This window comes from Carassius gibelio, chromosome A7 (assembly GCF_023724105.1).
Source record: "Carassius gibelio isolate Cgi1373 ecotype wild population from Czech Republic chromosome A7, carGib1.2-hapl.c, whole genome shotgun sequence".
Lineage (NCBI taxonomy): Eukaryota > Metazoa > Chordata > Actinopteri > Cypriniformes > Cyprinidae > Carassius > Carassius gibelio.
In genome coordinates, this window is record NC_068377.1 from 19913786 (window position 1) to 19936751 (window position 22966).

Genomic DNA, 22966 nt, shown 5'->3' on the forward strand with positions numbered 1-22966 from the left:
ATATATCAGAGTTACAGTAATTCTTTAAAGTCTTTAAAATTAACAGTTGAAAGCACTTTACATTCTACAGTTAAAAGTGTAAAGGCATATTGATTTGGATGAAATTAATTTATTTTTTATTCTTTTTTTTCTGTCCTTCAGTGCATTTGATACATTCTGTTTTCCACGGGAAGCCTAGTTCTTAATATGTGCTTTTCTGCGCCACAAGCACTGATATTATGACACTCCATAATGCCATGAGGGAAGTGTTATTTTAAGACAACATATTATAATATGGCACAGATTCATAAAAACTCAGTTCCTTGTAGAATATATCACATGTGGTTGCTGAGTGAATCACCAGAACACAAGGAACTTTTTTTTTTCTTCCTTATTCAAGAGTATTCAGTAGTTGTGCGTGCAATAAGTTTTTGTCTGTGGTGCGGGGCATGTGCTGGAATGCTCTGAAACTGCCGCGTCGCTTCTGCTTGGACGCACTGCAGGAACGTACAGCGCCATTGACTGAAGATAGGCTGAGCATGCAGGAGCACTCACAACATAATACATGTTGAGCAATCTAACCGTGCTGGGGCTGTACCTTCAGTGTTGATGGTCTCTTGTGTGCGTGTGTGCAGTATTTCATGTTGAATGTGAGTTTAAGTGTAACAGCATGGTCTGTGGTCATTACATCTGGTCCTCCCCTTGTTTTCTTTGATTTCATTCAAACTTTACGAAGGTTTCTTTACTTATTCAGCTCAATATATGTTTCTCAGCCCTATATGTAGGTTTATACTGAGAAACATGATAGTGTAATGCAAATGCATAAACCTAGAATGACTAATTTCAGGATTAACTTGCATAAACAATTTTTTTCTGACTGCACAGCCCTATCTTCTAAATGCATTCTAAGGGACACATTTATTTTAATTTTGTCATCATCATTACTTTTTTAAGCAATGAAGCCTAAAATAATTCAGTTTGATCAGCCTTATTCAACTTTATACTCTACCATTCAGGTCTGCAGTCTGTAAGATATTTTTTATATTTTTGTAAGAAGTCTCTTATGTTCACAATGGCTGTAGTAATTTGATAATGAGTTCACCAAAAACAGAAATATTGTGAAATATTACAATTTAGAATGTTTTTATTTGAATATATTTTAAAATGTAATTTATTCCTGTGATGGCAAGGAATTTTTGTAGCCTTTACTCCAGTCTTCCGTTTCAAATTGTCTCTTAACTGCCACACTTTATTATTCTATTGTGTCCTTGCTGAATAAAGTTATTAATTTATTATATATATTGCTTACATTTTGTGTATATTAATATTTTAGGGCAATATATAATACAAAAAATATATATAGCTTTTGTAATATCTTGTCAACGTTTAATAGGAATACCTCAGTCCTCATGTCTTTTACAAGGGCCATGTAAAAAAAAATCAATGAAAATGATTTACAATAAACAACACATCAGTGGTTCCTCAAATGTTTGAAACTGTTATTTCAAGCATGTCTAATAACCAAGCGGAGAAAGTCATGGTCAAACTCTAAACGTCTTGTTTTTTTTTTCTCTCTATAGAAGACAAAAATTGTCTACATTTCAAGTTTTTAAAAGCCATTTGACTGCTTTGTGTGAGAAACAGTAACTAAATTATTAATTACAGTAATTTGCGGTATTGTGTAATATTTTATATTTACAGTTAATTGCTGTACAGTAAGTGTTGTAAAATTTAATACGATTAAAGACATTTTTGTACTGTCTGCTGTGTCTCTCAGCGAGACCTCTATTAAATGTTTTAGTCTTTGGGGATTGACTGTACACCGTGTGGCCAGGTTAGCTCCGAGTACTAAGTCTGTTGTTGCAAATGAGGACATTTTTGTAGCACTAGATTGTAGTCTGAAGTACCAAGTCGCAGGTGTGTCTTTGAGCTCGAGGGATTTGTATTGTCCCTGGAAACAATTCCAGCGAGGCAAGCAACATTAGAAAGGATCACAGAAGTTTGCTTCAGTGCCCAGCAATCTTGGGAGAGTGAGAGAAATCCCATTAGTATTCAAGCGCCCACTTTCTCAAGCTGTCACACCTCAAGAGCTTTAGGGAGAATTTGCTCTTTCACAATTGAGAGTGCAGACAGAGAGGATGATTATTAAATACTCGCTTTCTTTCATCCTCTTTCTTTTTCTCCTTCACTGCCTTTCTGCTGGTCAAACTGTGAAGAAGTAGAATGATAGGATCGCTATGGCTGTTCTCTAGAAACACTGGCCTTTGTTCAGCTCAACAGTACCCCTTTCATTTGTTAGGACACCTGCAGTATATGCATCTCTCTTTTAGTTTTGTATTAATGCTTAATCAGAGCCTGTTCATGTTTTTGAACCTTTTTTAAGATATTATTGATATACATGTATGCATACTTTCTAAATTGTGGAACAGTGGTAATTGTTATGAAAAGCAAAAAGTTGTTTAAAAGAGGATCTAAATGTCTTTGATTGACCTCCTGGCCTAGTACAACAAAGACAAACAGACTTTGCAGAGTAGCTTTTGAACTTTTTTTGATTTATTACTATGTTGTTTGTGAGTTAATAATACATTTTATTATTGTTTAAGTGTTTATGGTTAAGTTTTATTATAAATAATAGTATTTATTTATTATTTTCCCATTAGAAACAAACAGTTCTGTTGTTTTCCATGCATGAAAATTCTGGGCGATCATTGACAGTCGAGTTCGGTTGCCTCATAAAAACTAGATGCCCCTGGTTGTATCGCTGTGATGCATGAGTGTTATTCAGTTCAGAGCCAAACCTCCCCTGTATTGATTGTTGATGCACTGATTACAGTGCCCTGGCCTTATGTGTAATTACATGTGAATTGCACTGAGTTTAAGTCTGTGGATGCTGTGTGGTACTCAGTACTTTTCACACATCTCTTTAAAGTCCTGGACCCAAAGGGGGCTCAACTGTGAGTCAAGGTGGTCTATATCTTATAGATGGCTTACGATCTGAGTCTGTAGTGCAGTGTGCTGCTTTGCACGACTATGATGCTTTTTGACTGTCTGGCTAACAGAGAGCTGACCCATTTTTTTCGGGGGAAAGACTCAATATCCCATTTAGTACTTCCCCCACTACCCCAGTAAGCGAGGGGAAGAGAGAGTCTGGAATAGCTGAATGGCTTGTTATTGTTAATCCGTACTGAAATGGCATCTGACACATGGAGTTGATGTCTTTAAAGCTGATTGGGTGCTTTTCGGATGTTCTGCGTGTCTGTTATATAATCAGAGGACATGAATGTTCACCTTTGTGCTGAAAAATGTAGATTTGAAAGGGGTTCTTTATAGCAGGCTCAGTTCGACCCCTCACTGTTCCTGGCCTCATTCTGTCCATCCTCTCTCTGTGTTCACTTGCACAGTATGAGAATGAAGGATGTAAGTTAAAGAGACACCGAAGTCTTTGTATATGCATATGGTTTGATGAGAGAAACCGATATAAGATAGAGGGAAATAAAAGAAACCGTATCTGATACATGTTCTGGATCTCGGTAGTTTTGCTTAGTCGGATTGCACTGGTCTATATATGTTCAGTAGTGTGCAATACACAACATTCAACATATCTGACAAGGTGTTTACACTACTGTTCAGCAGTTTGAGGTCACTAAGATTTTTCATGTTTCTGAAAGAAGTCTTATGTTCACTAAGGCTGCCTTTATTTGATTAAAAATACAGTAAAACAGTAATATTTTGAAAAATTAACATTTAAAAATAGTTTTCTATTAATATTTTACAATTTAGTTTATTTCTGTGATGGTAAAGCTTAATTTTTCTGCAGCCATTACTCAGGATTTGGTGCTCAGGAAACATTTCTTAGTATCACTGTTAACCTGCTTAAGATTTGTGAAAACTGATATAATTTTTTCAGAATTCATTGTAAAATTATGGGCCCTATCATACACCCAGCGCAATGCGCCGCAAGTGTTTTTGCTAGTTTCAACCAGACGCAGTTCTCATTTTCCCGTCCTGCGCTGCGTTGTTGAAATAGAAAATGCATTTGCACCCATTTGTGCACTCATGGGCGTGCTGGTCTGAAAACGAGGTGTGCTTAGATGCATTTTGAGGAACTGAAAATAGACTGCGCCATTGACCAGCTCAAACCTGGTCTAAAGTCTGGCACAATGTTTTTTTTCTTTGTTATTTAAAGAGTGCGTTAGTAATATGTGCATATAGGCGGGTGCACAATGCATGTACGCGCTGCTTATTGCACACACAATAACAAACATGCCAAATATATTTAAAAAAAATACAAATTATAATGTAAAATAATATTATTGTGTAGACTACATAAATATAAAAATGCCTACATGTCATGATGGATAGTCATCACATGTTTAAGACTTGGGCTACCTGTTTGCTCGCGCTGAGCAGCTCCATTTCCTTTCTAGAGGCGCGTTCTGTCTTTGCACTTGCACATTCTGCCATGTAAATGGCAAATTAGTCATGGCACGAGCGCAACTGGCTCTTAAAGGCAATGGGAGATGACTCTCTAATTGATTTATTGCACATTACACCCAAAAAACACCCATTACTCATTAAGAGAATAGGGGCAACCCGTTTAGACCATGTGCCCGGGTGCGCCTAGCGTTTTCTTGTTATTTAACTATTCGGACATGTCCTGAGTGTGTGCTTTAGACCATGCATTCAGATGGCTCCTTTGTTTTCACCATCCTTTGTTTTCACCATCACTTTTGATCAGTTTTATATATGTCTTAGCTGATAAAACATATTTGGAAAAAAAATAAAGACACTTACTGACTACTTCTGAACAGTAGTTTATTTCAGAAAGTATCAAGTAATGTTAAATTAAACAGTATTGCCCAGATTTCAGAGTTTGCTAGTTATTAATTAATACTAACGTTATCAAGGTATCATTAATGGCCTAAACATATTATTGTAAGATGTAATATTATTTTTCTTTACAGTTTAATTGTTTTAGATTTATCATTTATCACATTTATAAGTTGCTAGTATCAACAGCTAAAAAATATTAATTGCAATATAAGAGAACAATTTGTGCTGAAAATATTGTGGGTGCCAGATGAGTCGTTCAGTTTATTTATTTTGGTGAGGATTATGAGATGATCGTTTTCCAGAGAGACGGAGAAACTGGTCGTGCCAGGAACTCAAGACAGAGGATAGAGGTGTTTGTCAGTCCAGACCAAAATCTTGCTGCGTTTAATATTTTCTGCATTTATCAATTAAAACATGTTCTTATAAATTAACAATATCTTTTTAGCAAATCTCTTTTGTTATTTCAGGTTTACATGTATTTTGTTTTCCTTTGGTGATTTAAATATAAAATTTGCCATGAGTTTAAAATAAGTGCATAGTTTGCGACATCAGTTTAAACACAATAATTTCATAGTACAGTAATTACTGCAGCAAATATAGAGCTTAGATGTTATTACATGCACTGTAATTCAGAATCACATCAAATTTGCCTGGTTTTAAATGAATGAGGCGGCTTGCTTTTATTTTCAAATGGTCTGTTTGGTTTGACTACTGATTATTTTGCCAAGAGTGCATTTAGTCTGAAAACGGACCACCCAAGATACAAGCTTTTGATAAAGGAATATTCAGAAAGTTTAAATACTTGGAGGAGGAGGCTGAGATGAATCAAGAAAGAGGTCCTATCTTCATTAAGAGGAAGTACAATGAAAACATTACAGCCGTATCTCTTTCAGTTCAAGCTGGAGCATTTTTGCCTGTTCAATAGTGTCAGCAAATGTAATTGCAAAAAATAAATAACAAATAGATTTTAAAAAAGTTCATCGAGACATAATTTTAACTTGGCTTGAGAAAGCCAGAACAGAAAGTTTGTAAAAGTTGTAAAAGTTTAATAGTTTGAAGTTTAAAATGGTTTTATAGGTTTTAAATGTTTTGAAGGCAATTCCCCCCTGTTTTGAATGAAGCTCTCCATCATCTCATCTGTACATAAAAGAGTGTGATTTAGAAGTCACTCTGTCTGTATCTCAAATTGCCATCCCCAAACTCACTGTTTACAGCCAGTTCTAGGCGCTGAGAATGTGACGCTTCTGTGCTTTGGCACATTGGGAGGCATATACTGACCTCTGCAGGAGAAACCTAAAACTGCAGCTCGAGGTCAAACTGTCCCTCGTTCTCCAACAATAGACACAAACACACAAGCAATTCCAGCATTATGGATGTGACATTCGCAGTCAAAACCTGAAATATACATTCTCATAGAATGTATTCATTACCAATATATTGAACAACCTCTGTATATCTTATTTTGGGTGACAGCATGTAAGCTATTTTGTAGACTTTTTGTGATTTACAATGCTCAACCGAAGTAAGAGAATAAAAAAAAAAAAAAAAAAAACATTTACAAATAATTTCCACAATTTGTCCTAAAGTCTGCTTGTGCCTATTTCTGACCTGGACAGCAAATGCAGTCTTGGCTAAATTTCCTTGATGTTCTTGTTGAAAATGTTATTAGAATAAATACATTTCTAAAATGTATTGATGGATACAGTAACCCTGAAACAGATCACAGCAGTAGGCTTGACCGTATCAGTCTTCAGAGCATGTAAACACGTCCGTAACGCATTATTATGATTGATAAGAGCAAAGAATGAAGATGAGTTGTTAATCATTAAAATGGACATAAATTGGCTTTGTACAGAAAGTTTCAAGTTAATTTTATTAATAATTACTTTGATATAAAATTAATCTTTAAAATGTTACTTTCTACAAAATGCTTACTGTTAACATTAATAAAAAAAGAAACAAGCAGCCTTTGAGCTCTATATGCACAGTTTAAATATTGTTTTGTTTGTTTGGTAAAAAATGTATTTTTTCATGTTGGTAGACATTTGCATGGAATTGCTCACACAATCTCTCTCCTTACCCCACACAGCACTCCCCCACCCCCTTTACCTCCCAGTCAATGGGACCTGAGCTTTTGGCAGAGCTGTAAAGGGAAAAGGGAGACTTGGGGGGGCTCGAAGGGGTACCAAGACCACCACATCTTTTCTGCTCTTTGATGAGATGCTTTTGTAGAACTAGATCCTGAAATGGGGTGATCAAAAATAAAGCGGGCTCACAATGTCAAATGAAAAAAAAAAAAATAGTTTTTTTCCTCCAGACTTTAAGCAGGCAAAAACAGGACATTTTTCTGTGCATTGTAATCATATGTGGGCTGCTGCTTGTTTGCTTTTTAAGTCAGCGTTAGGTTTGTGTCACATATCACCACTTCTCTCATCTGACCACAGCATCATTTCCCACACCACAATTGGTCATTAATATGATTTTGGCAGACTGCAGACATGCTTATATTTTGAGTAATTGTTCCTTGCCACTCTCCCATAAAGGCTTGTTACACAGAGCTCTTGATACTGATGCACTTCATTCTCAGTCTCTTTCTTTACAAACTTGCTTATTGTTAATGCATACAATTTTGATGAATACCTTTAGACACTTTCGAATTATTCAACAAACAATGACCACTTGTGTCCAAACATTTGGTGTGGATTTTGAAAGTGAATTAGTCTTCATATTCATAGCTCTCCATCAGAATCATAGCATGAATATTGTGGTAGTTATTTTTGTGATTCACAGGTTGAAGCCAGTAGTGTGTCAGTTATGTCCTTGTAAGGCCAAATCCTCTACATCTGAGTTTCTGCAACATTGAATGCTTATTAAAGAGGCATATTTTAGTATTGTTTTCAAATGTCAAAACAAAATGCTAACAATTGAACTTCAGTGTTATGAAACAAAATATCAGAGAAAATAAATAAATTTGATCTATCAGTCTCTTGTTCTTAATTTTTTGAAACATTTCTGTTCACAATTCACTGTTCACTATTAACAACCCCCGCCCTTGTAATCTTTAATTAAATATGAGTCACTTTCTGTTTGAAATGAGTCAAGCCCTTATTTTTTTGTTTTTACCTCTGTCCTCTGTTGCCTGAATCTATGTCTTGACAGAGGTTTCCCATTTGACAGCTTCAGGTGTGAAGATTTTCAGTACTTGCCACACAATTAATTTTCCATTTACAACACATAATGAATCATTTAGCATTCCCTGCTAAATGGGAAGTCAAGGGGGATGGGAGGTGACTTGTGGCAGGCCTCATCCACAAAACTATTTTCAGAGACCTGCCATTAGTGACAATTTCAAGTAGAAAAAAAAATAAACCCATATATATATATATATATATATATATATATATATAAAATGACGCTGCCCTCTCATTCACTGATCTGCTCCCCCCATGCTCTGCTCACATGCTAATGTACTGATATTTAATATGAATATAATTTCAGTCTCTTTCATTAAAAATCTTACAAAATTACTTTATATTATTTAATAAAATAATAATTAATTATAACAAAGTATTTTCGGTTTCATCCCGAATTTTCAGATTGAGTTCAGAATATTCATTTCGGTGCATCCCTAGAACTTTGTGTGCTAATTTTATCACCCAACAACCTCCGACTAAAGATTTTAAAGGGGGGGTGAAATGCTCGTTTTCACTCAATATCCTGTTAATCTTGAGTACCTATAGAGTAGTACTGCATCCTTCATAACTCCAAAAAGTCTTTAGTTTTATTATATTCATAAGAGAAAGATAGTCTGTACCGATTTTTCCCGGAAAAACACGAGTGCCTGGAGGCGTGACGTGTGGGCGGAGCTAAAGAATCACGAGCACCAGTAGGCTTTTGCGTTGAGAGCGTTTGGAAGCTGTGACACTGTGAGGACAAAACCAACCAAAACAAACCACGGCTATCAGTCAGATTCAGCGTATATTTATGATCCAGAATCAGATCCAGAGGCTGAAATTGAACGAGAGCAGCATCAGCAACGACGTCTCTATGTGGTATGTACTGAAACTGTATATATTTGCTTAGCGGTTTTGGAAAATGACCAGTTCCACTTTCTTTGTCGTCTTTTTTTTTCTTTTAAGCTGTAGATGTGGAAAGTGCAGTTTGATGACAACATCGCATGTTGTTTACTTGATGTGCTTACGCGCCGATAGCTAAGTTAACAACACAGAGATATTTGAAGCAGTTTTACTCACCGCCTGCGGTTCCAACACACGATCGTGACCCTTTTTCGTTGGGACTGCATTATCCTTAAGAAATAAGCGATGTGCAAATCCGGCGTCAAACTGGACCTTGTTGTAAAACAAGCATCTTCGAAATGCAGGGAACAAACACAAACACTTGCACAACTCCGTTGATGCTCTGTAAAAATAAACTCCATCCACTGGTCCCTTAATGCTGTTTCTCTTTTGGTAATCTGTGCAGGGTTGTCTTGCCCTGGCAACCAAAAACACACTTCTTTTGTGACATTTCGCGACGCTCTCGCTCTGATCAGTGAAGTGTGTTGTGCTCTCAGTGCTCTGCTATACGGGAGCGCGCGCTCTTCTTCTTCTCTAGTAAAGAGCGCGCGCTCTTCCGGCAGAAGTGCGTCAGGACCCATATAAGGAAATTACGCTCCATCTAACGTCACACAGAACCATACTCGAAAAAAACTTTCCGAAACTTGTGACAAACCGGAAGTAGTATTTTTGGAACAGAAATACTCCTTCAAACGCACAACTTAATTTTTGAAACTTTGTCCATGTTTAGCATGGGAATCCAACTCTTTAACAGTGTAAAAAACTCAGTATGCATGAAATAGCATTTCACCCCCCCTTTAAGTGAAGGCTACTGTGAAGCAACATATGAAAACATGAATGACACACAGTAAACATTTCAGTTTACTGCATTTACTAATATCACAATACAATAAACTATTTTGTGCCCTTAATTGTTCGTACTTTACTGACCTTCCACGAAAGTGCTGCTGCATGACTACAAGAGCCTCCTGGCTCTGTAATACATGATGTTATCTGTCAGTGATAATATATGTCTTATATGATGTGATACATGTAGCCTCTGGATCTGCTCGATGTCCGCTTTCAGAATCATATAAGGTTGTTTCCGACATCCTTAACTCCCGAGTGACTTTATCACTGTGTAGATACTGATATGATATGTATAAGTTTTGTTCCCACATTGTTAGCAAGTTTGGATCGCTATATCTCGAATGACTGACTGTTATTTGTGGAATGAATGAGTGTCACGTCTTGCTTGTTTACTTCGAACTGGATGATGCCCGGACGTTTGACGCAAGGCCTCATGGGGCGTAGGAAACTTGTGGATGTCAGCCATCCAGCAATCCTTCTGTCTGACAGTGACACAAAGCAAGCCATTTCTGTAGGACTTTCTTTCTTCTGAGGAACACAGAAAATACAATGACAGAATTTTCATTTTTATGTGAATTATCCCTTAAAATCTTTATTTTTGAAGTCATTTTTTAAATTTATAATAGACGTAGGAAACCTAACATTTTTCAAAAAGGTCAAAAATCTAAATGTTGATCAGTGTGTCAAAGTGAAGTTTTGGCTTAAACATTTTAATTTGTAGAGAAAATAGACCGCTTAAAGTGATGATGATAACTTAATGTACATACCAATGAAAAAATAGTAAAAATACCTCATACATACGGTATTTTCCAGTTCAGAGAATTGTCTTGAGATTTTTAAATGGCAAATATGGTTAATATTTGTTACAGCTGGATTGATCATTCACATAGTGTACTCACACAGTGACAGTATAGCTGAATGTTAGAGAATATTTGGATAATATTAACTTTAGATCATGTTGTTTGTTCAAAGATTTGAAGTTATGAGGAAAATCAGGCACATGGACATTTGAGAAACTGTCTCATCACAAGAGCATGGGAATGAGGAGACGACTAAATCAGAATCCAAATCAGAATGACATTTATGGCAAAGTATTCTTACACAAAATAATTTGTCTTCCAGTACACACAGAAAAAATTATATAAATGAGTAAAAATGATAAAACAGATACTACTTCAAATGGGGGTTGTGTGCAAAAGACTTCATATTCTGGCCTTTATGCTTTGATTTAATTGATATTTGATTATCATAAAAGTCCATAGATATTGGCATCAGTTCATACTGCTGTGAACACTTTCTTCAACAAGTGGATGCAATGATGCTATATGCAGAAATAATTATGCAAGCGAATTTAAATGAGAAAGGAGCAGGATATGTTAATTAAAAATATAAATAGTGTATTGGATATTGCACTTTTTTGGGAAGATCCTGGAAATATTTTACCTGTTCATTATCACTGATGGTGAGGAATGGCTGTAAAACCCACATTTTCAACAACGTTACCCATTAATACAGCAAAATCATTCGGACAGAAAAGTACGATGAATGAATTATTATTGTAGGTAGAATTATGAATTATATATTAGTATTTAATCAACACAGATGGCGATTAAAATGTTCAGTATAACAGGTAGAGTAAAAAATCTGTCTCCAGTGCTCTCTGAGCCTGTTTTATTTTCACCTCAATCTGAAAACGGGCAGCTTTTCCTCACTACGGCTGCTGCTTTAAGGATCCTCCCTCCAATTTTTTTTCTTTTTTGAGAATGGCAGCGTGTTCCAAACATTGCTGGGTTTGACTGCAGCAGAGGACATGATAGAGAGAGAGAGAGCAGTGTTGCCAACTTCTTTCAATGGAAAGTAGCTAAACCGTGCCTGAAAAGTCGCTAAATGCCGCTAGATGACGTCATATGCTAATTAGCATATTCATGACGTAAGTGCGTCATATTATTTTGCACTTTCTGTGCTAATGTACAGCATTTTAATGCAGCCAAATTTCTCAATAAAACGTTTTTTATTATTATATGTTAATGTTTCTGTTGTCCGACAATGGAATTAATATTATAATGACTGAAAAGCGGTCTGTTAATACTACATACCAGGTCTCAAAGATGTTAATCTCTGCACTAAAATCCTATTCACGACATTGTCTAATGAAATCACATACACATAAGATTAAGATAATGATTGTACTGTGATTTCGGCTATACTTGTATGTAAAATAGAGTCGGAAGCAACAGAATATCTTTTTTTAACTGAAAGTGCTGCTCCTCTCTGCTCGTTGAATAGAGCAGATGCAGAGAGAGAGAGGCGTGTGCGCACGCTGGGAGAGAGAGCGAGAGAGAGAGCTCGTGCTGCAGTACCGGAGAGTCTCAGAGACTAAATAAGGTCTGTCAAAAAAAGTCGCTAGATTTGTCGCTAGTCGCTTTTTTGGAAAAAAGTCGCTGAGAGGGTCTGAAAAGTCGCTAAATCTAGCGACAAAGTCGCTAAGTTGGCAACACTGAGAGAGAGCAGTAGTGAAGGCAGAGGAGGAGGGCTTTGGTTAGTCTGCGAGCGACCAGTCAGCGAGCCTTCCCTTATCTACCAATGGAATGCACCAGCTGCTGCCTGTGAGCGCGTGCTGTTCGGTCAGTGTGTTTGTAAAGGGGGAGGGGGGACGGTCATGGTGGGCCAGCAGGAACCCCCCTGAAAGACCCCCAACTCTCAACCACCCGCGTTCTCTCGCAGCCGGGCTCCTGAAAGACAGCGCAACCAAACACAAGCGTGAGAGACACAGAGAGAGCGAGAGAGACTCGACAGAGCGGCACACTCCGAGACGGAGAGAGAGAGAGAGAGAGAGAGAGCAGAAAGTAAGGGAAGTGGAGCAGGGAGCCTCGGAGGGGGCTGAGGAGGTGAGCGAAGGGTGAAAAAGGAAGAGAGGCGAGGGAAAGACAAAAGAGAGGGAAATGGCTTCGGAGGAGATCGCTGGAGGAGCTCGCAAAGCCACCAAGAGCAAACTATTTGAGTTCCTCGTCCATGGAGTGGTACGTACCCTCTCGGCGCGCGCGCATGTGTGTGTGTTTAAGCTCCGCTACAGACACAGCCCGTGTGTGTTTGACTGATAGCGGTGAACGGTGTCCATGTGAAGGTTATTTCCAGTCCTCTGTATCCGGGGTGGGGAGGAGAGGCGAATGAGGGAGATGAGCATGTATGAAAAAAAGAGCGAGACGGATCGGCGAACATGAAAGAAAGGCCAAAGGTAGCCACTTGGTCACTGAAGGCTGCATGCGTTTGGCAGCGAGCCGAAGGAGACGGGCGCCTTCATTCAAAACACAAGCCGCTGTGTGACTCCACACACTGTTATTACACTGATTTAACTCCGAGAACACATCGGACAGCATCTACTACGTAGATCGGCGTGTCTGTTGTCATGTCATTCATTAAAAATTCAAGCTAGTCCTAGAGCCAAAGGATGCTCTAGTAGCGAGTAACAGTTAATAGCCTACTGTATCACAGACTGCTGATACTATCGGTTTGAAGCAGAGGAGGCTGTAAGCATCCACTTATTGTCTAAAGCTTTATGTACAGTACAGTAGCGGTGTGATCTTTTATTTGTGATTAGCAGGGCTTTGTCTAGCCAGAGCAGATCAATCTGAAGTAAAAAGCAGTTTGTAGTAGAGTCAGTGTGATCCATAAAAGCATTTTCATGCTGTTGTTTGTTTTCAGTTAATTCTTGATTTCATGTTTCTTGAGCTATGTGGTTTTGTTTCTGTGAAGCAACATCAGATTTTAGAAAGGTGCCATGTTAATTATTATCATTGCTTGTATTATTACATGTATGTGGCAGAACTATGATATTTTGGAAGAGCTTCATTAGTTGGTGTATATGTTTGATTGTTTTTTCTATTGAGTATTCAGATTTTTTATTATATTATAATTAGAAAGATAATTCAGCAACTGTGAGATGTACATTACCCTTAAAGGGTTGGGCTGAGGAAGGAATTTTTATTTTTATAAATGAACACTTTTATTAAGAAAGAATACATTCAGTTTATGAAACATGACAGTAAAGACATGTATAATGTTGCAAAAGATTATTATGTTCTTTTATATTTTATATTCCTCAAAGAATTCTGTAAATGGATCACCACAAAAACATGGATAATAGTATTAATATCCACAGCATGTAAGAAAGATTTTTGAATGATCACGAGACACTGAAGACTGGAGTAATTCCTGCTCAAAATCCAACTTTACCATCACAGGAATAAATAACATGTACATTTATGCATTTAGCAGATACTTTTATCCAAAGCGATTTACAGTGCATTCAGGCTATACATTTTTTACCAGTGTGTGTGTTCCCTGGGAAATGAAACCATGAGCATTTCATTTCAGTTGTACTAATATTTCACAATACTATTATAATTATTATTATTATTATTATTATTATTTTAATCAAATAAATGCACCGTTGGTGACCTTAAAAAAGTACACTTTTCAATGGTGGTGTATAATAAGTTCCTTGATTAATAGTTCATTCTAGTGTGCTTGTTTAAGTAAAGACTTTACACTTTGCAGTAATAGTCTTGGCATCATAAACAACCTTTTGTTCACCATTTGCCTCAGTTCTGCATTAAGCTGCTAAACTTCAGGTAACAACACATAAATGCTGAGTTTGGAGGATGAATGTAGAAAATGATGGTGTTATAACAGACTAATTAACCTTGACGAAGCACTGATTGTTCCTGGGCAAATGTTTCCCGCTCCTTATTTTGGCTTCCTCTGCTCTAATGTCCTCTCTTATGCCTGTGTTGTTCTCCTCGGTGTCTTCCGTGCTTCTTTCTGGACTCTGTTTTCTCTGAATCACCCCAGCCTGACCTTTGCTATTGTTCACTGCGTCTCTGCTGCACTCAGTCTGAAGCCTGGCATATGAAAGTTATGCTGTATATTCTTTGTTACATGACATTGTGTGTTTGACCATAGTTTGATCTGCAAGAATGCAGTGGTTCAGCCTTGTTCCCAAGGCAAGGAACAGTACGTGCACATCAAGGTTTGCAATTAAGTAACAGTTTAAACAGCCACTAGTATGAGTGAAATGAGTAGGCTACTCAAAGTTTGTTTTATATGGAAGGAAATCTGTGGCAAATACTGTACAGTAACCATCTCTCGTTTAAGAAAACTTAATCAGAGTATTTGAAATTTGTTGTATTTAGAGTATTTTGTCTCTCTGTGATAAATCACCTGTGCTTAGACGATGACTTGTTGTTAGTTTTATGCATCTTCTGTCTCAATCCTTATTTCGATCTCCACTTCCAAACATTTAGTTTTGGCTCAGTGTCGAGTTCAGATGAAGTGGTAGAGGTTCAGTGTTTCTCTAATACACATTACTGCTAATCTTCTCTCTTAGGCACAAAATAAAAACTTGGTTAATGACAGACTCAGTCGTACAGTGTAACTGTGTGGATAAATAAAGATGACCTACAGGTCATTACACTCTCGGAGCGGAAACTCTCATTCCAGTTCACTTAAATAAACCAAACTTACTGTGGTAAAATAGAGTCAAATGAGGAGGAACGCTATTTTACACTTTAAGTTTCGGATTTACTATGATAAACTGTTTAAAAAAAACAAAACAAGGATAGGTCCAACCACTATGACTTTTACCCTGTTTTGTTTGTTGCTTTAAACAAGAAATCATATTGTGATTTTAAAACCATCCAGTGAAATAAAAGTACCTTTAATGTGTCCTGGTTATCAATATGTTTGTATTCACAAACTTATGTCATTCTGAATGAACCCAATCTGATTTTAGATTCTGAAAGTTATGTTTATATGAAGACTAAACTTTGCAATGAGATTTGTATGTTTCTAAGCTGACCAGTTTCTAAGACAAAGATATGTTTCTAAGACATAGGCAAGACGTATTTGCACCCATGTGAAGTAGGTTTTTAACAGAGATCTGCACCGCCCCTTTCAAATCAAAATCAAATTCAATCTAAATCCAGCTCAACGGATGAACTGAGTGAGGTGTTTAACTGAACATTTTAACTGATGATTTACCTGATAATAAACTAAATTATAAACTGCTTATTTGGTTGCTAATGTAAACATTTTCAGCAACTCATGGAAAGCACTGGAGTCAAATAATGTCATCTATCCAATCAGATGTCTGTGCAGCTGGCAGTTAACAGCAGGCAAAGAAACTCCTGAGGGACGTGCATGCATGATCTTGAGCAAAAAGGTGTTGTTTCTCAGCAGGAATCGAGCAGAAGTGCTCATCAGTCAAAGCTGATTGACAGCACAAACACTGCCACTCTCTCTGAAGTGCAAATCCAACATGGTGTGAGCTGCTGGAAAATATTCCTACCTGCATCCAAATTTATATTCAGTGAACAAAGCAGCCACACAGAGATAGACAGCAAAGGACAGTAACGGTTTAAACTATTTTAAGTGGTACGTTTTTCAAGACTATTGAAATGTTCAGTTTTTTTGTTCATGCACAAAACCGCTATACTCTGAAAACAAGAGGAATCTGATGAAAGGCTCTCATTTTTCCTGCCGGTCAGATTTTCCTGTGTTAATGTGACGGTAAGACAGCTCAACAGCAGACAAAGACAGTTAAAAGCATCTGGCAGCACATCAGACAGAGAGAGTGTTTATCTGCAGCATTCAGGGAATGACAGAAATCTTACACCTGCAAGTGTGTGGCATTATAGAATGCTAAATATCTCATTGAAAGTCATTGTCTTTCATTGCTCTGCAACTCAATGCTCACTGCACAGTCTGCTCTTATTTCACAATGGTCTAGAGTTCACTTCATCAGTCTCCTGACCTGCAGACGTAACACAGCTCAAGCCCGTGTGAGGTACATCACAATCACTTCCTTTGTATAAATTAAACAAATAACCAGCAGTTAGATGTTACTCTCACACATTTGTTTCACATACCACATCTGCAGCAGTTCAGTGTGAGCCCTTCCTGTTGAACTGAAGTTCAAAGAGGTTTCTCACACAGCAGCCACAAGATGAAAGTAATCGTGTTTAACATAGCTGTCAAAAGATTACTTCACACCATTAGGAAGGGAGCTTGACCGATTCAGATCTTCTGTAGTGGTTCTTTGGCTCCAGCAGCTTTGTAGAAAATGTTTTAACAATGCTTAATAAATGAGATGTGGCCATTCACACACAATGCGTTTTGTACAATATAAGATCGGAGAGTGCAATATGGTGTTTTTAGTTGAACTCATTTCAACTGCATTTGTTAAGAACCCTGTGTCATGTGTGAGATGCTGTAAAAGACGTGAGTGCAAATAAAAATAACATCTGTCTAGTGTATATTTACGTAGAAAACAATGCAAAAGTACAGTAGCAAAATGGACTGGAAACAATTGTTAAGTTGTTGTGAAGCAGCCCTAGCAGGCATATACAGTGATGTATATAGGTTTAATCACCCTTCACTAAGCTCCGCCCCCTTCAGTTACTGCTGCTACAATAACTCAGACAACCTTTACAGAATATCCCATATGAATGAATTGGAAATTTTCATAAACGGATTAGTGATTTTTAGTATATTCTGTTTACCAATTGATAAAAATGTTATGCTTGAGTCTATGAATCAAAATTTGAAGAAAACGCTTCTCCCAGTCAACTGAAAAGAGAACAACCTTCTTTAATGCCTGTTTTAATTGATAATGTAAGTGAATTTGATTTGATTATTTTGTGGTATGATTCATAAGCATTTTCAGGTATATTCAGAAGACACATCTCTTGCAGAGGTGCAACTGAAAACAGGTCATCATGAACTGTATTTTGGATATTAAGAGAATGCGTAATACATGGAATATATAACTAAAATTGCTGTCAATCCATAAATTCTATAATCAGTGTGTTTAATTAATTTATGCTTTGTGATGGATCAGTGCATTTTTCCAGCAGATTTTCTCCCATGATCCATCTCTTCTGCTTTCTCTCTTTCAGTGTTATGTCACTATACTGTATCTTCCTGATTTTTCAGGAACATGTTTTTGTTGTATGATATGAATTAAGTTATTCTCAATATCCTCTCTTTATGGCTTTAGAAAAGACATGGAGTGTACACTTCCTGCAGTGCAACTACATTTGTCTATTTTTGTCTGATTGGAGTTTCTCTTATCTGTTCTTTTGACCACTGTCTGTGTATTTGTGTGTTTGCTCTGTCACTCCAAGCTGTACCTTTGACATGCTCTCAGATTGCCTGTCCAATTTCACTACCGCCGTGACCCTAACACTCTGCTTTCTTTTCTCTTTCTAAAGAAAACCCTGTCTGCCGTCATTAACCTATTGCTATCCTGTCCATCTTATTGGCTGTTTCTTCTTCATGTAAGGTGTTGTGTAGTATCGAAGGAAACTTTATCTTTCATCCATCAGTTGTATTGTATCCTTCACTCCCTGTGCACCCATCAGCTCTGTCACTCTCAATAACATTTTCATTTGTTGTTTCTTGGCAGCCATAGGCATTATTATGTCACTAATATATTGTCAATTGCTTCAGCAGATAGCTAAGGGTGCAACTTTAATACCAGGAAAAAATATCTTTAGTAATAGCCCCCTTTATTTTTACTCATGATCTTAACCATCATTTGAAGTCTTCCCAGTTGTATTAGCAGCCAAAAAGATCAATATTGCCTGGAGAGTAGTGATGGGAAGTTTGATGCTTTTCCGCGAACCGGTTCTTTCGGACGGTTTGATTCAATAAACCGGTTGAAAAAACCGGTTCATCCGTTCTTTTACGGTCGACGACACATAATGACGTCATTGGCGATGACGTAATGGCGTCACGTCTATCAAACATTCAAATATATAAAGTCAGTAATCAACTTTAGTCAGTTAAAAACCTCATAATCATGAAACGTTTACAATTAAGTTTTGCAACAACGCCTCCTCGGTTCTCGAATCAGATGCGTCAGAAAGAAACGGTTTTCAGTTCAGTGTAGTGATTATCCGAAAACCGATGCAACCGGTTCTTGACTCGAGAACGAGAATCGCTCTAACCGGCACGTGCTGCAGTTCAGTGTCATCAGCTGCTCTACTCGTGTTCATGTTCTGTTTACTACAAACTCAATTTGTGAATGTGTCACCATTAACTATAAATACAGTACAGATATTTCATAAATCATCCCTTATTCCTATTAAACATAGTCTTGAGAGTCTTAATTATTGTCCAACTTCCCTGAAAACCCCTTTTGGCCTATACATTATCTACAATATACAGATTAGAAACATGCATCTTGAAAAAAAAAAATGTGATCACACTTTCCGATGTTTAACAAAATACTTAAAAAATTACACGCATGAGCAGTATCATCAGTTCATCGTTTCTCAAATTGGACGTGTCCGAAAGAAACGGTTTTCGGTTCAGTGTACTGGTGATCCGAAAACCGATGCAACTGTTTTTTTGTGGGTTTTTTTGGTCAATTTCATGTCATGTTTTTTAAAGCAGCTACATCTCTCATATCTCTTTAATATCTCTGTACTTGATGTAAAATTCTGTGGAATATTTATGTTACTATTAATATATTGGCAACACCATTGTATGACCTTTGGAGTTGAAAAGATTGCACTTGGGTTGTGTGTGTGCAGTTGCTGCTGCTGCCAAGGAAAGCAAGCAACAGCTGCTGTTGTATTATTAAGTTACAACCGTTCTAACAGTGACAGATATTTACATCTTCACCTGACTAAGCACAAAAGTGCACTTATTCTTCACTTACATTTCAAATTATTTATAAGTTGACCTCTTGTAACTGATTGTTCGTTATTAATGTGTATGTTTAAAAAGCCTCACTATACCAACTATATATCTGTAATCTCTTGTTTTAGAGTCACCTTCTTATATCATTCCTTTTATTGTCATCTTTTTTTCAGCGGCCCGGCATGCCATCAGGAGCACGAATGCCTCATCAGGGGGCTCCAATGGGGCCTCCAGGACCACCGTATGGAGGAAGCCCTGCTGTCCGCCCTGGACTCACCAATCAGGCCATGGAAGCCAGTCGCAAACGGCCCGCTCCTTCACAGCAGCAGATTCAACAGCAGCAGCAGGCAGCGCAGAATCGAAACAGGAAGTAAGTATAATGTGACATATACTAATCAAGTCAAGTCTCTTTTATTTATATAGCGCTTTTTTCCAATTCAGATTATGTCAAAGCAGGTTTACAATATTAAACAGGTAAATAGTGTATTGGTAATGCAAAAGGACAATAGTAAACACTACATTTTTCAGTTAAAGTCAATTCAGTATTCAGTGATGTCATTGTCCAGCTCAGGTCAGTTCAAATAGTGTCTGTGCAGTCAAGTCAGCAATATTGCTAGAAGTTAAGGGTCCCCAACTAAGCAAGATAAAAGCAGCAGTGGCAAGGAACCAAAAACTCTATCCGTGACAGAAATGGAGAAAAAACCTGAAACCAGTCTCAGTATGGGGGCCAGTTCTCCTCTGACCAGAGGAAACCAACCTGGTGGGGTTTAATTCTAGGCTGCAATGCACGTCAGATTGAGCAGAGGACTGGTTTTTGTGGTGTTGTCCCGGTGGCCGTCTAGTTGACAAGGTCTTGACTGTGGATCTGTCTCTGGGGCGCATCTAGTTTTCCTGGTCTCTGCTGTCTTTGAGGGCTATAGAGGTCCTCTCTAGGTGCTGATCCACCATCTGGTCTGGATACGTAATGGATCTGGGCGACTGCAATGACCATCTGATCTGAATACAGACTGGATCTGGATGGCTACGGTGACCTTGGAATAAGAATAAAACAGACTAATATTAGCATAGATCCCATTCTTCTAACACTGTAACAAGTACATGGGGGGTTATGGGAAGTGTTCCTGGTTCTGGTTGACCTAATTAATGCAGACTAACAATTCTATAATGGATTTGAATGATCTGCCTCCCAAACGACACTAGGTAGATTGTTCCAGAGTTTGGGCGCTAAACAGGAAAAGGATCTGCCGCCCGCAGTTGATTCTGATATTCTAATATCAAATGAGCAGAGTTTTGAGATCGCAGCGTTCGTGAAAGACCATAATGTGATAAGAGCTTGCTCAAGTACTGAGGAGCTAAATCATTCAGGGCTTTATAAGTAATTATCAAGATTTTAAAATGTATACTTTGTTTAATAGGGAGCCAGTGCTATATTGACAGAACTGGACTAATATGCTCATATTTCCTGGTTCTATTAAGAACTCTAGCTGCTGCATTTTGGTCAAGATAGAGTTTGTTTATTAAGAATTTCAACACTATCAACATCAATTCCATGTGATAGTATTAAATCTAAAGTATGATTACGACAATTAGTAGGTCTGTTACATGTTGTCTAATCCAATAGACTTCAGAATGTCTATAAATGCTGATCTCAATGCATCTTTTTCATTATCAACATGGATATTAAAATGGCCAACAATTAAGATTTGATCTGCAGTCAGCACTAACTCAGACAAAACAATCTGCAAATTCTTTGATAAAGTCTGTATGGTGCCCTGTATACAGTAGCCAGTACAATTGTCAACATGGATTTATCATTAAGATTACTAGATAATGTACTTGAAAATTGCACAGTTCCTTCAAACAAATTATACTTGAAATCAGGCCTCTGAGAAATAATGAAAATATTGCTATAAATTGTAGCAACAGCTCGCCCTTTACCTTTTGAGTGCAATTCATGTTTATAACAGTAATCTTGGGGGGTAGACTCGTGTTGACATTATTCTTGGTTATTTTAGTAGTAACCCTGCTTTGGAGCAGTAATCCAGGGTGCTTTTTAACTTCACAGATGTGAAAGGTGGTGGCCTAGTAACTTGTAACCCGAAGGTTGTGGGTTCGAGTCTCGGGTCCGTCAGGGACTGTAGGTGGGAGGAGTGAATAACCAGTGCTCTCTCCCACCATCAATACCACGACTGAGGTGAGACCCCAGCTGCTCCCTGGGCACTGCAGCATTATTGCGACCGTCTGCTCCGGGTGTGTGTGTGTGCCACATGTCACTTCAGTTGTTTAAAATGTTCTCATGTTGTTTCAAACCTGCTTGACTTTCTTTCTTCTGTGAAACACAAAACAAGATATTTTGAAGGCTGTTGGTAACCTAACAGTTTTGATGACCATTTGCATTGCATATGCAAAAAACACTGAGATTTTTCTCTTTTTTCTTATTTTTTTCTCTTTGATATTTCACGGAGGAAAGTCAGTCATACAGGTTTAGACTGACATGAGAGTGAGTAAATGACAGAATGTTCATTTTTCTGTAAACTACCACTTTAACCTAGTGTCAAGAATAGTGTGAAAAAAAAATTAATTTGTGGTGTATTTGGAAGCTCTCATACTAGACACCAATCTTGTATGAACCCCTGGGTGCTGCACAGGACACTGTCACTGACTGTATAACTATAATCTATAGAACAGAAACACTCGAATTGAAGTGTTCACTACAGTCAGAGCTGAATCAGTTATGATTGAAGAGCTTGTAAATTGTCTCTGTTGGATGGGAAGATGTGGTTCTTCCTCTGACAAGAACTGTTACAACAGACTGGCCTGATCTTGTCTGACATAAGATTTGATTACACGCATCTTAATGGGAAGCAAAATAATTTGCAATCACAATATTATGACAAACAGCTGTTAACAATAAAATGGTAATGGCTGTATTGATGTAGATATCATGAGTTGTTTTTCTAGTCTTACACTGTCCCCTACCCAGGTATTTTCACTGATAGTATGCTGTAGTGCTATCCAACAATCCTGATCCTATTCCTAGCCTTTGTCTCCATATGAAATCTCATTGACCAGACAGTGAATCATCTTTTCTGAATTGTTTAAAATATTGTTATTTGGCACTAGTGTACTGTACACCATGAGTTTTTAAAAGCTTAGCTTAAAATTGCATTATGTCACAGAGCATTTTCACAATCAATGTGAAGAAATGCATTTCTTGTCGCTGGAAAATGTTTAGGACTGTTATTTTTTACATTCTTCTCCTTAAGATGTTTATTTCTTCTGATTTTGTTTGCACTGTTTGTTCTTGCTGTCATGTGTTGACTGTCTTTGTATATTTTTGATCAGATATGACCCAAGTTCCATTCTTGTAAATCTCTGAAAATTCCCAGTTGTTTTAAATGGGGTCACTCTGTTGTCTTTTATCACAAATCTCTGTGAAATATGTCTTAGGTTGCGCTGTGGCTGTTGTTTAGTTGCAGTTAATCGGATCTGTGCAGTCTTCAGTCTGCTGGCCAATCATCTGA

General features: G+C 37.5%; 1 protein-coding gene across 3 annotated transcripts in view; it reads left to right on the forward strand.

The window, feature by feature from the left end:
* The window catches only part of LOC128016748 (SWI/SNF-related matrix-associated actin-dependent regulator of chromatin subfamily D member 3), a 35923-nt gene that overhangs the window by 2241 nt on the left and 10716 nt on the right, over positions 1-22966 (forward strand). Inside the window, exons 1-2 of one of the 3 annotated variants that reach the window (XM_052601499.1) lie at positions 12256-12757; positions 19616-19812. In XM_052601499.1, the coding sequence (XP_052457459.1) occupies positions 12680-12757; positions 19616-19812 (275 nt within the window). In that variant the 5' untranslated portion in view covers positions 12256-12679. Of the gene's footprint in view, positions 1-12255; positions 12758-19615; positions 19813-22966 lie in introns of those variants that run through there. The other 2 variants (XM_052601497.1, XM_052601498.1) reach the window with 2 other exon arrangements.